This window comes from Phalaenopsis equestris, unplaced genomic scaffold (genome assembly GCF_001263595.1).
Source record: "Phalaenopsis equestris unplaced genomic scaffold, ASM126359v1 Scaffold000342, whole genome shotgun sequence".
NCBI classification, from domain to species: domain Eukaryota; kingdom Viridiplantae; phylum Streptophyta; class Magnoliopsida; order Asparagales; family Orchidaceae; genus Phalaenopsis; species Phalaenopsis equestris.
In genome coordinates, this window is record NW_018164784.1 from 446,502 (window position 1) to 464,073 (window position 17,572).

Consider the following 17,572-nt stretch of genomic DNA (forward strand, 5'->3'; position numbering starts at 1 on the left):
CTATACGTTCGGGTGACCGAGCAGCCTTCGTGGATTCCTCGAGAATAAATATATCTGAGCCTAGTCTCTTACGAGTGCTTGCGGTCTCCCTCACCCGACTTTTTTTTTGTTTTGTTTTATCAAAGTTTTGGGACAGGGCACTCGTGTTACTTTTCCTTTTTTTCGGGATTTCTCCAGGAGTTTGAGGATTTTTTTTTACTTGAGTCTCTTCTCGTTGATTTTCTCGAGTTTTCTGCTCTTCCTCGGATTTACTGGACGACATTTCTTCCAGACTTTGCTTTTGAGATGCATTTAGGCTTGCTATACTTAAGGAACATCGGATCTCATGGGCGTACAGGTTTGTTTTACATTTCTTTCAGTACTTTATTTTTCTGTTCCTACCTGCTACTGTACTGTACAACATGTCATATTATTCCTGTTTTCTACCTGCTACTGCTCTTCCTGTACATGTTATACCATTTTTGTTCCTACCTGCTACCGTACCGTACAACACGTTATATTATTCGGGTTTCTACTTGCTACTGTTATTCCTGCATAGCACGTCATACTGTTCCTGTTTCTACTTGTTATTGTTTCACATGCATTCTCCTGTTTGTTCCTGCATTACACATTTTATATTATATAGCTTTAAGCATGTTTTCTTTTTATATAGGATGTTTAGAGGAATACAACCATATGACCGTTTGATTTGACACTATAACCGGACACCCTAGAAAACTTAAACTCGTCACGTCGGGGAGCTTGGAGCTAGCGCGGTGGGCAGCACGACCATCTTCAACAGCAGAACATGTCTTCCCCAGCAAAACCATTTCTTTCCTAGAAATTAAACAACAAACCATAGGATTTCGAGGTTGTTTGCCTAGCGCAACATAAATCCTCACTTTATCTGTTAGGGCTTTGCACAGTCAAACTGTGCAATTTAAGCCCTAACTCGTTCGAGGTTGTCGTCCGATACGACGTAAACCCTCATGTCTTGCAGGCGATTTGTGTGACTATGTCACGTAAATATAAGCCCTAATTAAATAAAATTAGCAGGATGAAACACTTTAATAATTTCTTCTCGAAACTGAAGCCAAACCATAGGATAGACTGAGAAGTCACCGATGTTTGCCTCCGGATCTACGACCTCCCCTAGTTTCTCTTCGCTTGAATTCCTCAACAATGTTCCAGATTTGAGTCTTTCCCCTTCCACACCTCTTCGTCCGATTTCGTTGAAAGGTCCTATCCTTTTGACTTCTTTGAAGATAGTATTCCCTGATTTTTATCGAGAGTTTTCTTAGGTGACTTCGGTCATTTAAGATGTAATTAACTATGGGGGCTTACCCTTATAGAAAGCTTTTCCAAACCCAGCCTAAAATAAATTCTATTTAATTCTTTGTATTAAATAGGGGAACTTGTCGGCAAATAAAATGATTTTCGCAGACCAAACGGATGTCATATATTTCTTAGTTTATTTGATCGACTTGTGTTAATCCCTCGGGATAGATACAGGATTTGAGGTAGAACGTTCTTTCATTTAAACTGTGAAAAATATGAGGTCAGTTTGATTTCATATTTTTTCTAAAATTATATATATATGTAAATTAATAAATTAAACGTCTTTCCGAAGCGGACGACGGGACTTCACTTCCGGCGACCGACAGCTTCTTACGGACAACTTTTAAATAAACCACCTTTAAACCATTAACTTTACCCTCCCCTCCTTTTGGCGTCGACAGTGGATTAAATTTATTTTCTTTTATTTAAAAATACTTATGCTTTCAATAAATAAAACTATAAAGACAAATAAATTTAAATAGACATATATTGTTTTAAAAATATTTTTTTTATTTCATGTGTTGAAAGCTTAACAATATTTTTATAATTGAAAAAAGTAATTTAAAAATTAAATGATTTTTTATTATTTTAAAATGTTCCACCTTTTGCATTATATAAAAATTTAATAAATGAATTTAATGATTGGAACAAATTAAACATCTTTTAATTGAAATGTAAATGTTTAAGTTAATTAGTAGTCATTCCTTATGGTACTAGCTGAGGATATTATTTTAACGTGCACGAAAAAAAAAAAATGAAAAATGGAAACGGAAATGGAAATGCAAATGTAAATGAAATTATTGTACTTTAATTGATACAAGTTTTTTTTTTTTTTTTTTTTTGGGGCCCTTTAGATGGCTTTCTTCTTAAAGGAAAAAAATAGAAAATGTAAATGTTAAAAGATGATTTATAAATATTTTTTTTCTTAAACTAAAATTTTTAAACTTACTTTAAAGATGATTAATCATTATATATCGTCCGAGCATTCTTGTTTGAGCATTTGCATAAGGACTTCACACATAATAGAACAATAGTTATTCACTAAGCTGTTATGAACTTAATAAGCTATTTAAATGTTCTTTCAGAAAAAGCTCAATTGAATTAAAATAACTGACAGGAGAGACATCGTCTATTGCAGAAGAGGTTCAAATGAAAGTAAGTATTAGACATTGTTGTTTTATGTCTAGGTTCCTTTCTTACTAGTACTGTTGCAATCCAGATATCTTATTATTTTGTTTGGATGATGTTTTAGATATTTTTCTGGTTTAGTGGCTTCTACTGTTCAGATTATTGTTGTTATGGATTTTTGTAATAATTAGTCTGATTGTGAGACGAAATTTTTTGATTGATATTACTGTTTGATTGTTCATTCCTACCTTAATATTTTCAAGTTCCCAGGCCGGATTGTGAGACGAAACTTTTTAGTAATATCTTGTTTACAGTTTTATCAGTTTTTCAAAAATTTAACTTGAAATCAATTACGAAAAACTCTTGGGAGAGCTTGGCACGAATTTTTGGATTCCACATTTTATTTATGTTTGATTGTGAGGTGTTGAACTATGAGGATTTTGAAAGAGTTCAATAAGTTCCCTTGCACATTCTTCATCCACTTCTTGGTGTGCCTTACCTCCCAATTGTCACAACACTGTTGATTGCTTTTCTATAAAATGTAGTGCCCATTATCGAGTAGTTTCACATCAATAACCACTTGACTTTTTGGATCATCTTCTTTTTATCTATTCATGTACTACCATGGCTCCATATAAACTTCTTAATGTGCAGTTATTGTTATGCACAAGGAGTGTTTTGTAGTAACAATCTGTCCCATCCTCCCACCCTTTCTCCTAAAGTTAACTTTAAAAATATTTGTTTCATTTTAATGTATGGTAGATGTATTACTTCTTTTTTGCTCTGCTCTGGCCATTTTTGGTAATTTTATGGTATTTGAGGTTTTTTTAACATGAACTTGAACGTAAGATTTTATTTTCCTTATCAATGATTTTGTTGCAAGGATGTGATTTAAGTTTTCATTGCATGTATTTTTTAATCTCCAGTATCTAGCTCCTGGTTTTCTCTTGCTCACTTTTAAGTAGGTTACAGAGATAATATAACTTCTCAGTTATGTCGGACTATCTCCAGTTCTTGCTGACCTGCTGTAGGATTTTTTCTCCACAGCACCTGAAATGAAATCAAATTTTAAATATTTTGCCTTTTCATTTGTTTGACTATATTTTTTGTAGGCAAACAATGATTTATTTGTAGTAAGAACCCTTGACCGGAGAACTCTCTGGGAAATGCAAACTCCACAGGTTGTTATTGCATGCATATCCTTATTGAAGTTCAAATAACACACCGAGGACAGAAACTTCTGAGTGTCATATTGCTTTGTATCTTGCAGGTTATCAAGCCTGATTTACTCAGAGCTGGTTTTGAGCTTGTCAACCGGTATGCTATGCTTTGTACTTGATCCTTCAATTCCTTCCTCCTTTTCTTGATTGAATTTTTTTTTTTTCATGATTTTATTAAGATGATTTTATAATTTTACTAGTTATCCATACTAATAATTAAATTTAAATTACATTATTAATCATGCAAAACAAACGCGCTTAGCATACCATGGTTGGTAAGACTTTTTTAAAGAATATTTATGAGTATTCAGCCTTTAGGCCAATTATTTGTTCAGTTAATGCCTATAGTGGTCTATGTTCACAGGATACATGATTGATGAAAGAGCAAATGATCCCGGCTGGACCGGACCGGTCGGCCCTGCCTAGGGGGCGGAAATCTCAGGTCCCGACTGGGATAATTCTAGCTCCCAGGTGGAGCCCGTTAATCCCCTAATCATGTATGTGAGGAGAAGAATTAAGGGGGAAGTTTGAATATGTTTTGGGGATGTTTTATTACAGCTAATCTTTTAGGGTTTGCTTTTATGTTTTGGTTTATGTAGTTTTTTTCTCTCTTCTTGTTCATAGTGTTGTCTAAAATTTGTGGAGAGTTGATCTACCTCTCGAATTTTAAATCTCCTATTTCTATTATTTGTTTGCTTAGAGATTAAGATTTTCCCACATTTCTTACAATTTTTTTGCTGATTTTGGCTCGATTCGTATGAAATTGGTATCAGAGCAGCTCCGTTAGAAATCTTTCCCGAAGGAGACTAATCCTTTTGGGCGGAGACGGGTCACATCGGGATCGGTGCGAGTGCTGGGAAGGATTGTGCTGTGCCCAATCACGATACAATTTCTAGGAAGCCGAACTTCTGGTAAGCTGTAGTTTCTGGGATCACGGCGTGCCCTGTTGTGATAAAGCTGTTGTTCTAGGAAGAGCCAAAAATGGATTTCTTGCTCTACGATCTCTTGTGGTAATTTCTTGCTCTTGATTTTTTGCCTGTGACTACTGTTCGGTTTCTCCAGACAATTTCTACCCTTCCACGATTTGAGCTCTAGAGCAAAGTCTAGCCTAGTCACGATTCAAGTGCAGGGAAGAGACAAGGACGGATAGCTCGTTATTTTTCGTTGGTGACCTCCGACCATCTCGATACAGTACTGCATTAGAGCAAGACCATGGAGAGATGATAACATGGAAAGTAGATTCTTTGAAAGAAAGATTGAAAGGCGTAGTAGGGAAAATTAAATCAAGAATTGAGTGCAGGTTCTCAACTATAGAATGAAGGCTTTCCTCCTTGGAAAACTAAATGGAAAACCGATTTTAGCACTTGGAGGAGATGATGGGGAAGTTTATTGAGATGCAATCCAAAACCTTGTAGACAATTTAAATTGTAAATCCCAACCAACACCGGAGAATCCTTAACAAAATCTAAAGGGAAATAGATCAAATGAAAGGAACATGGGGAGGAAAACATCAACCATCAAGAAACTCCTTATGAGAGGTGGATTAGGGATTTTTGATGGAGTGGGTTGGGCCAAAATAGAGGAAGTGTGTTATGTAAGGGGTATGCGAGAGTACGAAGGAAGGAGAGGAGCCGAGATGGGGCGTGGCTATGATCGAAGAAGGGATTTTCACCCAAGATACATCTGAACCATTGAAGGGACAGAAAGTTGGGGTGGAGTTGCTAGAGTTAGGAAGTTGAAGATGCTGATTTTCGAGGGGTAAGATGCATATGGTATGGTGTATCAAATAGAGCGATATTTCACGATAACTGGGTTAAAGGAGGAGAAGCTCATGATCACATGGTTATATTTGGAGGGGAAAACCTTAGTTTGGTTTCTGTGGATGGGAACTAGATACTCGATCCGCTCGTTTAAGGAATTTAAGGATTGCTTGTTGGAATGTTTCATAGTCATTTAGGAAGGAGAACTACACGAGCAATTCTTTGCCTGACTTAGGAGGGGACCATGATGGAGTATAGGGAGAGATTTGAGTTATGTCTTGGACTACTAAGGGGATTTCTGAGGCAGTATTGAAGTGGGATTTCATAAAGGGTCTAAAGCCCGACATACATGCAACCTGTTGACTGTTGAGATCGAGGGGATTGGCGTAGACGATGGATCTAGCCCAAATGGTGGAAGAAAAGAACCAGATGTAGTGGACCATTAGAAGCAGCCCCATGGGAGGATTCCATAGGAGTAACTCACAACTTTGACACTGAGGACTCAAACGGTGTTATTTCACAGGGAGGTGTCGAAGGAGAGAAATATGGGAGCCCGTCCAATGGTCAACTTCAAGCGCCTCACGGATGTAGGTGCAGAACAAAAAAATAAAGTGATTATGTTTTCGATGTGATGAGATGTATGTACCAAGCCATCAGTTCAAGGATCACACACTCCAGGTCCTTACAATTTGTGATGGGGAGGACGCAGATAGTGAGGAGTTGGAGGAAAAAGCGATGGAGGAAGAGGAGTATTTACACCTTGATGTGGTGGAGATCTCCCTCAACTAAGTGTTGAAATTTACTTCAAATTACACCATGAATTTGAGGGAACGGGTCAGGGAGCAACTGTAGTTGTGTTGGTGGATAATGGGGTCACTCACAATTTCATCTCAAATGGACTCGTGGACTAGTTAAGGCTGAAGTTATTAGATATGTGAAGTTATGGGTTTATGATTGAGAGAAGGAAGGTAGAAAAAAGTCAGGGAATTTGTAGGGGATTGGTGTTGACACTACTGAGCAGACAAGAGGTGGATGACATCTTTTTCTTAGACTTGGAAAGTACTGATGTGATTCTGGAGATGAAGTGACTACAAAAAATCAGAGAGGTGAGGGTGGATTGAAAATCCCGAACTATGGAGATTAGGGTGGAGAGGAGGAAGGTGGTTTTGAGAGTTTTTTCTTGCTTGTGTATTACCATGGTCTCACTCAAAACCATGTCAAGGAAATACAATATGCATGATTGGGCTGTTTGCTGGAGTTGCAGAGTATAGGGGAGATCCGTGATCTATAGTAAGTAGTGTTCCATGAGTGTGTTCAGCAGTAACATCTTTTAGTAGCCTATAAACTTAGCATTATCAAGGGAGCACGAGCATGCCATTGCATTGAAGGAAGTGGTTCCTCTTATTAGTGTCAAAGCATATCGGTATCTCCGGATTTAGAGAGGTTGGTCAAAGTGATACTCGGGACCGGGATTATCAAGCCCAGTGTGAGCCATTTTTCCTGACCATTGTTATTTGTGAAGAGGGATGGTAGATGGAGGTTTTGTGTAGATTACAGACTTTTGAATAAGAAAATTGTATTAGACAAGTTTCATATCTCGGTGATTGATGAGCTATTAGATGAGCTTTTTGTAGCAGTCATCTTCTCGAAGTTTGATCTAAAATCGAGTTACCATCAGATCAGGATAAAGCCAATTGATCCACATAAGACAACTTTTAAGACGCATGAAGGACATTATGAGTTTTTGGTGATGCCATTTAGCCTTACAAACACTCCGACCATATTTTAATCTCTCATGAGCAAGGTTTTCTAGCCTTACCTTGAGAAGTTCGTTCTAATATTTTCTTATGACATCCTGATATACAACCATACAGAGGCAGACTATATGGGACACACACTTGAGAATAGGGTTGTCAAAAGGCTCGTTGTTCGCGAACAACTCGTGTTCAGCTCGTTCGCTAAGTTAACGAGCCGAACACGAACAAAGATTTGTTCGTTCGTGTTTCGCTCGTTTCGGCTCGAAATACTACTCATCAATTATATATATTTTTTTGTTCAATAAATTTGCCTTGGGCTTTTTTATAAAAATAAATGTATATGTACATATAGATATGTATATCTATACATCTATATACATATATATGTATACATATATATACATATATATATATATATATGTATATGTATACATATACGTATATATATATATACATATATATATATATGTATATGTATACATATATGTATATATATCTATACATATATATATATGGACAACACACTCGTACTATGTTGTAGATCTTCTTCAGCTCAAGAAAGTCATGAAGCCAACGATTCGATGACTTAGGGTTCGACCCTTGCGTGATGAACTCTTGCGATACAATCACGTTTGCCACCGGCTAGGACGTTGACGACACGCTCAGGCGTGCCCTAGGACAGTGTCACTAGCGTCTCGACTTCGCATGACACGACTGCGTCTCAACTTTGCTAGCCAGCACCATCGACTGTTTCACGCTCTCTGCTACGGGGGATTTAGCAGGAGATGCCGATAGCTCCGGGATCTGCTATGGCCCCGACGATGCGTTCCTATGCTAATGCACTTGCCGACGACTTTTCTATTCCTATTCGTGCTCCTCTTTCAGGTTCAGAGCCTAGTTTTCATATTGGCAGGTCTTGTAATGTTCGTCAATCCTTCCACGACGCTTGTGAAGGTGGTGATGATCACACTTTCATTAAAAAACTTGGCAAAAAAAATGGGAAGCCTGCTCCTATTCTGACTGAAGTTGAAACCAGTACTCGCATCCTCTAGGCGTTTTGCTCTAGTGAGGAAATTTCTTTATGGTCACCTAAAACTGGAGATCATTCGGAAAGAGTTTGATGCTATGAAGCTATTGGACAGTTGAAATATTGGCTTACTTGACGGTCGACATATACTTATTCAGTTATCTCATGATGTCGATTACACTCGCATTTTTTCTCGAAAAGTTATCAAGATCGACAACTGTTTTATGAAAATTCTGAAGTGAACTGTCGATTTTGATCCAAAAGTGGAGTCCCCTATCATTCCTATTTGTATAAAGTTTCCAGGGTTAAAATTACATCTGTTCAACATGAAAATTCTCTACTCCTTAGCAACTGCTTACGATAAGTCTCACAAGGTTGATAATCCTACGTTTGCTGTCACCAGACCCTCTGTGGCTTGTGTGTTAGTTGAGAGAGATATCACTCAACTAGCTGCGGATGAGGTATGGATTGACACCACTAGTAACGAGTATTGACAAAATATTGAAATAGAACCACACTCTCTTTATTACTCTCATTGTAGTATATTTGACCACAGTTCTACTATTTGTTAGTGCTTGCATTCTCATTTAAGGTCGAATATCGCTAAAGATCAGCCACCTATCATCTCTGCTGGGAAGGGGCAACCCGATCCTCTTTCCGCAGTTCCAGATGAAGAACACCATACTACAGGTGCAGATCCAAATGTGCTAATACTTCTCATTGTAGTATATTTGATCACAGTTCTACTATTTGTTATTGCTTGCATTCTCATATAAGGTCGAATATCGCTAAAGATTAGCCACCTATCATCCCTGTTGAGAAGGTGCAACCCGATCCTCTTTCCAACACCGCAGTTTCAAATGAATAACACCATACTACAGGTACATATCCAAATGTGCTGATACTTCTCACTGTTATTGAAGAAGACACACTTACATACCAAGACACATGCGAGTGCTCCTTCGATCCGATAAAAAATCAGCTGGTACAATAAGTAGTTGCTTCTAATGTTCAACAATCTACACATGTTCGACATACTTTAGACCATTCCACTGATCATGTGAGCCAATCTTCAAATGAGGAATGATCGGTCTATTCCAGGAGGAAGAAGAAGAATGGAGGCCGACTCGAGCTCGAGAATTTATTGGATGATACATTGGTTACTATTGGCAATGACACTCATATTACCAATTTATTAGCTGGATCCTTCCCTAGAACTAGAGGCAAGACAAAATTAGGTCGCTTTCTAGCTACTTGAAACTCCGTATTTTGACACTTTTTGGTTTTTTTTATTTAGGTTTCTCATGTATTTTTCTGTATTTTCTCTTTGTGAAACCATTTGATGTGGTGGTTATCGTGTGGGCAAGGTGTCATGTTTTGGCCCTCCCACACAATCTACTGTATCTTACTTTCTATTTAATATATTAGCCTTTAGGCTTTCTCAATATATATATATATATATGAAGCATTGGCACTACCTTTCCAAAGCTTATCAATTAAGGCCAAACAATCGCAAATAATGAGTCAGTTGTTAGATTTTATGAACAAAAAATATCATCTAAATTAAATCTCCACAAAAAATGATAAAAAATTCCTTCATCGAAAATATTTGATTGGGATTTACAAAGATATAATTGATACTTCTATGAGACAAAAGATCTTATAACCTTCTTCAGGGCTGCAAAATAAATCAAGCATCCGACAGAGTAATTGCGTTATGACTCAAAATGCAACTAATCAATTATATATATATATATATATATTGATGAATAGTATTTTAAAAAAAATTAATTGACTACACGACTAAAAAGATTTATAATCAAATAAAAGTATTAATTAAGAATATAAAATAAAAATTATTAAATTAGATTCAAATAATGTTTTAATATAAAAAATAATTTTTAAATCTTGCCACAATCCTTAACATCTTATGACCACATGATTAGAGTTGTCAAAATGAATCTTTGTTCGTGAACGAATCGTGTTCGGCTCGCTAAGCAAATGAGTCGAACAAGAACAAAATTTTTGGGATATAAACAAGCTGAGCCTAGACTTGCTCATGTTCGGCTTGTTTACACCCCTACTTGAGAATAGTACTTGAGACTTTGAGAGAGCTTCAATTATAGGCCAACCTGAAAAAATACTCCTTTGCACGCTCACAAGTGGAGTATTTTGGGCATGTGGTGATAGGAGTAGGGGTAAAAGCGGACCAGTCCAAGATTGAGTCCGTGTCGGACTAGCCTTTGCCTAGGGGCTTGAAGGATTTGAGAGGGCTCTTAGGTCTTACTAGGTACTACTGAAAATTTGTGAGAGGGTATGACGCAATTACATTGCCACTGATGGAGCAGCTTAAGAAAGATAATTTCAAGTAGGGTGAAACAGTGACAAGGCCTTCGAATAGATGAGCATGGCTACGAACAATGTGCAACATTAACACTTAGATTTCATTAGACTATTTTTGCTAGAGACTGATGTGTCTAGTATGGATTAAGGACTGTACTCATGCAAGTCTAACGGCTTATTGCCTATTTCAGTCAGGTGCTTTCTGCCAGGGTGATACTTAAGTCTGTATATGTGCAAGATTTGATGACTATTGTCTCGGTCATTCATAAGTGGTGTCCCTATCTGTTGGAGTGACACTTTATAGTCAGGAAATATCGAAGGACATTGAAGTATTTGTTGAAGTAGTGGATGGTGAATGAGGAGTATCAGAGGTAGCTTTTCTAGTTACCTAAATATGATTTTAGATTTGGTATCACCTAGGACTAGAGAATAAGGCTGCAAATACACTATCAAGGAAGGTGAAGGAGCCTCAGTTGGTAGCTTTATCAGTATTCATGACTTATATTGGGAAGCCTTGAGGCAGGGGAGTGACTAGGATGAGGGATTGAGGAAAAGATCAGGGTAGAGTTGTTACAGGATTCAAAAAATCTTCTATTGAGGGGACAACAACTACTCTACTATATGTGATTCATGTTACTAAGGGCATCGAGCTACATTCCCAAAATTTTGCAGGAATTTAATGAAAGTGCGCTAGGAACTTGAAACTTTCTTCTAGTATTTAGTCATCGACCCCAAAAGTATTATGGGTTGCTTCTTGTTGATTGTCATTTCTGCAGGAAGATGGAACGTTGCTGCAGGAAAGGAAAAAAAAAACAGTTGCTTATACTACTTGTTGCTGCTGTTGCTTTTGCTTGCTGCCTCTGCTCTGCTGTTGCTTTTGGCTGCTGCTGCTTCTAGGTGCCGTTGCTATTGCTCCAACAGGAAGAAGATGCCGATAGAAACTGCTGATTAGGAATGTTTGCTGGAACAAGCTTCGGGAATTTATGCTACTATCGGCTGCTCCTGTGGTGGTTCTGCTGGATAAGGAGGAGCAGCTATGTGATTGCTACCAAGGAGGAGGGGTTCGAGTAGTTCCGGCCGAGGAATATGGAGAGGCCTGCAACAAAGGAAGTTCTGGCGGATTAGGAGGCCAGAGGAGGGTGAACATGAATAGTATAGGTTGTTGGGAAGACAAGAGAGCCTGCACCCTGCAGCGGATCTGATTACAGGGAAGAAGAGGGTTTTTGGCTGGCCTGCGAGCTGAGTAGAGGGAGGAACTGATTGTAGGGAGGAACCAGCTTCAAGGAAGCTAGGGTTTAAGCTTTGATACCATGTAAACAAATAGTTTTGGAGAGGGATAATCCCTTAATTCAGTATTCACAAATATGGTGCATATGTATAGGGAAATCAATCCCTCATTGTTTAGAAACTTACCAAACTTATCTCACCTAAATTAGGAAAGGAAATAATTATAATTAAAAAAATAGAAAAACATAAATAGGAAGGGAATAAACAAATCAATGGCTTTGTAAGATATTCCAATCAAATCCTCTAAAATTTGGAGGTGGCAGGAGGCCCGCATAAGAGGTAAATATGAAAAGATCCAAATCTTCTCAGATTTTCACAGTTTATGGTTGCTTTGATGACATTGGGATGGGAACTGTTGAAAATCCTCTGTAAAAGGCACTCACCATGATAGTGATGGGATTTTCTAGGATAACTAGCCATAGTCTAGAACAAAATGAATGAAGATAATGAAAGATGGATTGTGGAAGGAAATGAAATAATAATATACGATAGATGAAAAAGGAAGAAAAAAGGCGGAGAGAATTTTACCTAAGACTTTATTTCTTTTGGCCACCTTTTCTCTTCAAGTCTTTGGCCAAGGGAGTGAGTGAAAGTTGTATAGCATAATAGCCAAGGGGTGAATAGTTGGCTATTTATAGAAAAGAAAGTGAATTGTTTTGAAATTTTCTAAATTTTAAAAACGGGTGAATTTGTGGTAGGTTAATTATGGCCTATTAATACATTCAATGATTTTGAATGCTTTTAAATGTCCTTACAGACTTGAAAGTTGTGCAAGCTTGGCATTGAAAGTTTTCTCTCATTTTCAAGTGGTGAATAGTGATGTGGCATATTGGATACCTTATTACATTGAGGAAAGAAATCATATTTTTTTAAAAGTTTAATGGATATCCACAGTTGATTGTGAGTTTCCGCTAAGTATTGAGTGCCCATTATTGATAATAAAGAATTATTCAGTGTTGAATAATTTTTAGTATGTTTTTAATCCCAAGGTAAAATTTAATAGTAATTTATAGTCCCCAATGTAATCACTATAGTATTGGATCTATTATACACAAGCATCTTCTTGAATTATAGAGATGACCTTAGGCTAATGATTTCGTGAAAAATATCCATAATCTAGCATTTTTTCTAACTACTCTATCTCATTGATCCACATGATCTTGAATGAAATGATGACAAATCTATATTTGTTTCATCTTTGAGTGTTTTATAGGGCTTTTTGTTTGATTAATAACACTAATTTTATCACATATAATTGAAATATTGCCAAATTTTACTCCATAATCCTTCAGTTGCTACCTAGTTTACGGTACTTGTGCAAGAAAATTATCTTGTCTATAGCAACATACTCGGTCTCTACAATGGACAACGAAATTGAGCTCCACTTTCTTCTTGACCATGATATGTGTGATATTCTTAAGAATTAACATATGCTTAAAGGTTCTCTTTGGATCAATGTTGTACCCTGTATAATTTGCATTGGAATAACCTACTAGTTTAAATGATAAGTCATTCTTAGGATACCGTAGTTCTAGTTTGGTGAACTTATAAGATTATTAAAGACTTTTTACCACTGTCAAATGGGATCCTTGGAATCTATTTAAAATCTGGCACACAATCTTGGACAATGATCCTATCATCCCTTATAAATCTTTGAGTCATTTAGTTTTCCACTAATGTCTTTATCTAATTATTTTGTTAAGTTTATGGGGGGTATTAAAAAATTTGAAACTTTTTATATCAAAATTTTGAAATTAAGTTATTGGCATACTTGTTTTAAGATATAGAGATCCCGTCATACTTCTGCTTGAATGGTAATTCAAGAGGATATATTGATTCTCCCATCACTCTCATCTTAAATTTTTTTTTCATTATGTTTTCCGAAGTCATGACATAATGACTCTTATGTAGCTCCAAATGGGATGTTATTTACATGACTTTGTGTAATTATCATATCATCTCCAAAATTTTTGATAAATATAATAACTTTACTTTTTACCTTTAATGAAATTCAAGCTAATCAAAAAAGTATTCAACCTCTCATATTAGACACTAGTAGCCTATTTTAAGTTATAGATTTCTTCCTTTAACTTGTAGACAATTCGGGTTTGGTTGTTCAATAAATTCCAAATGTTCTACATCTTCCACTATAATTGCATTTAGGAAAACACTTTTCATGCCGATCTGGATAGCTTGAATCCATTATAACACAAGAAAGCCAATAATAACCCAATAGCTTTTAAGCTAGGTCTGGGGAATAGGATCCTTCGTATTCAATTCCTTCGATTTGACTAACCTTTGTGCTACCACTCTTTCATATATCTTATTTTTGTAAAACCACTTAGTTTCTTTAAGCGGCTGCTCAATGAATCTTACTGCTAACTCTCAAATATTATTTCTGATAAATTGATTCCATTCTACTTGCATCTCAGCAATGCATAATTCATTTGTTAAACCTTTATCTGTATATGCAGGCTTTATATGTGATTGAAATTTTAAATGATTTATCTCTCTAATCGCTTTTCTAGTTCTAATTCCTATGATAGATCTCTTATGATAAGTTTTCTAGGATAGTTGGAGGCATGACTCTAGTCCTTAGGTAATTCTTCTGCAGGTGGGGATTCTTTTGTCATTTATGGTTGATCTAAGGCTAGATTTTTTTTTTAATCCCATCAATTTCTTTATCCCAATCTTTTATTCTAGGATGATCCAATTGTTTCTCATTGAATTTCACATGAATCGATCATTTTACAACCAAACTCCTTTTATTCAAAATTCTTTCTTTAACTTGAATATCAAAGACATTCCTTCATCAGATATCAATTTAGTTATGTTTTCTTTCCCATTTTTGAATCTATAGCATATATATCTAAACTCTCGAAAGCATTATATATTCAATGTTTTTATTTTCAGTAGTTCAGAAAGCATTTTCTTAATGATGCATCTAATATTTTCTTTTCATCTTATAACGGATAATTTCAAGTGTCTTAGCACTATTTAGTAGTTGAAATTTTCTGAACAATATTCTCATTACGCATCTTAGAGTTATTTTTTTATCACATTGTTCCTCTAGGCTGACCTGAGAGTTAAAAAGCAAAATCTAATGCTTATCACAAAACATCTCAAATTTTATATTTTCAATCTTTTCACGATTAAAATTTTTTAATAGTTACTATGGATCATTTTCTATCTCTTTGAATTCATTTTAGGAATCTTATAAACGAAGTCATTGCATCTTTCTTACTAGCTAAGAAAGTTACATAAGTGAATATAGAATAGTCATCAACTATGATGTATTATCATTTCTTCCATCTTGACAAGTGGGAACTACTTGTTAAATAGTTCAATGTGAAGTAATTCTAGTGGTAGCCATATGGCACTTGGTTTATAGACCTAAAAGATGTGTGGGTTTATTTGCCTGGTTGAAAATTACTACATAAGTGATCCTTAGCATAGTCTAACCTAACCAGCTCATGTTTAAATAAGTTTGATAAGATACACATGTTGGCATGAGTTTCAATGAAGCGAACAATGTCTAGTCTTTGTTCATATGTCTTGATAAATCATTGTTCAAGTACTATTTTTCTTTCACTTTTCCTTGAGTGAAGGCAAACTTGCATAATAGTTTATTCCATTAGGTCCATAACTTACATTTTGTTGGGTCCATTAGTGAAATAAATAGTATAATAAGTATGCATTGTAAGCATCCTAGTTACTATTATATGTGTTAATCTAGGAATCTAGACATATTTCCTAGCTGTGTTATGTCTGATCGCACGCTGCGCACTTAGTATTTGTTTGCAATTAACGTTTTATATGTGAAGTTCTCTTACTTTTAGATTTATAACTACTTGTATTTGAGTTGGATTTCTTTTATTTTTGAAATGGATCATTTTTAAATTTCAATATTTACTAATTTATTTCAATAATTTGTCCCAAAAAGGCTTTGTCATGTAGTTGTCAATTTTCTTTTTAACTATTTGTAAATCATTTTTAAGTTTTGCATGTTGTAATCATAAATTTGCATTTTCTTTTTTCAAAAAACTATGTTTTCTTTTTAAAATTACTAACTCACCATTTATTTCATGCAAAATATTGTAAAATTTTAATTAGTAATCTTTGTTTAACTCTTCTATTGGATCATTTGTTGCTATTAGACTTAGATTCAACTCTTTTTGATTGGACTCTTTAAATCATGTGTCCTCGCCTTTTGAGTCCTCTCGTATCACTTTTATTGCATTCTTGACTTTTTAAATGAAGTTTTTTCTTTTCTCCTATTTTAGACAATTTGATTTAAGGTCAGACGTTTTATATTAAAACGTGTTGGAAGTTCCTTCTTTTTATTTATAAAGTCAATTTTTTATTAAATTTAAATTTATACTAATACCCTTTGTTTCTATTCTTGTAATTCTAGGAATTCTTCCACATTGGTTTATTTGTTGCACCTTGTCATTTTTGTTAGTTTATGTAAATGATGACTCATGGTCGCCCACATTGCTATACTTGAACAGTACATCATTTGGTTTTTTTTAAAGTTGTCATCATCTTCTCTTAACACAAACTTTTGCTCATGAGTTATTGACGAACCATGCAAATGATGAGCGGAATAAAAACTTAAATCTCTTGCTTAAAAAATTGGTGTTACTTTTATATTTGCTCTTTTGGTAAAGATCTTAGGTTTTATTTCCCTGTTCACGATCGGAGTGTTATTTTCAAAGTGCACGTAACCCATTGACGATCTTATTAAATTATCTGAACATTTCAGTAATGATTTCAGCGACTTTCATCCTGAATAGTTCTTTAAATTAGGCTACATAAATTTTTTTTCTAAAATACTAATTTTTTGTTTTCCTTGATTTGTTTATAAAATTAAAGGTGAGAGAAAATTTGGAATATTTAATGCAAGCTATGTGATAGTTCCTCATTTTTATAAAATGTATAATACATTTACGAAATATGAAAATTTTATCCCAAAGTATATAATGTAAAAACATGCAAGAAGAGCACATCATACGAACACAATAATTTTTTGGTGGTTTATTTGAAGTTTTCGTTTACCACACCTAGGATTCTTGTGCAACCTATAATACATAAAAAATTGTGCTGATCCTTCGTTGGTGGGGAAGCTTTTGCAACATACTTTTACCTTGTGATAAATTCTCGTCAATCAAGGTACTCTCTTTGTCTCCCTTTTTCACTGAAACGCTTCTTTTTTTGTGGCATCCATCAAAACACCAAAATAACCATATAAAAACACAATATAAAAGACATACAACAAATGGAATGGCTTCTTATGAGTGTAGGTGATAGTATGTGAAGAAGCTAAGCTTAGCATGATCTTATAATATTTAGAGGTTTCCTTGATCAAGTAAGCAGTTCCATCTCTTTTATATCTCAATTTTACCTTTTTTTTTCTTATGATGAAGGAGATTTAGGAAATAGATTAGAGAATGCCAGGGCTCTAAAAGAATGCTATAATAGGAAACAGGAAACTTACATAAATCCTTAAGAGAATATGTATTTTAGGTTTCTAGTTTTTGTAATATCTATGTCTAAATTTAGAAAATATTAAATTAAATTAATTTTATTTTTTTATTGCCATGAATTTTTCCAAAATTTCTAAAATTTTGGGCTTCATTCAATTTCCAATGGGTAAAACTATTATTAAAATATTCAAGTTGACTTTTGCAGAGACTTGCATCACTTTGTTGAGACCCGTTATATTTATTTCCA

The 17,572-nt window shown here is 35.2% G+C and overlaps 1 protein-coding gene across 2 annotated transcripts in view; it reads left to right on the top strand.

Moving 5' to 3' along the window:
* Positions 1-17,572, top strand: part of LOC110025921 (2-C-methyl-D-erythritol 4-phosphate cytidylyltransferase, chloroplastic) — a 57,952-nt gene that overhangs the window by 37,125 nt on the left and 3,255 nt on the right. For both annotated transcript variants that reach the window (XM_020726618.1, XM_020726617.1), the window contains 2 exons: positions 3,558-3,626; positions 3,716-3,762. In XM_020726618.1, coding sequence (XP_020582277.1) covers positions 3,558-3,626; positions 3,716-3,762 — 116 coding nt within the window. The remainder of the gene's footprint in view (positions 1-3,557; positions 3,627-3,715; positions 3,763-17,572) is intronic.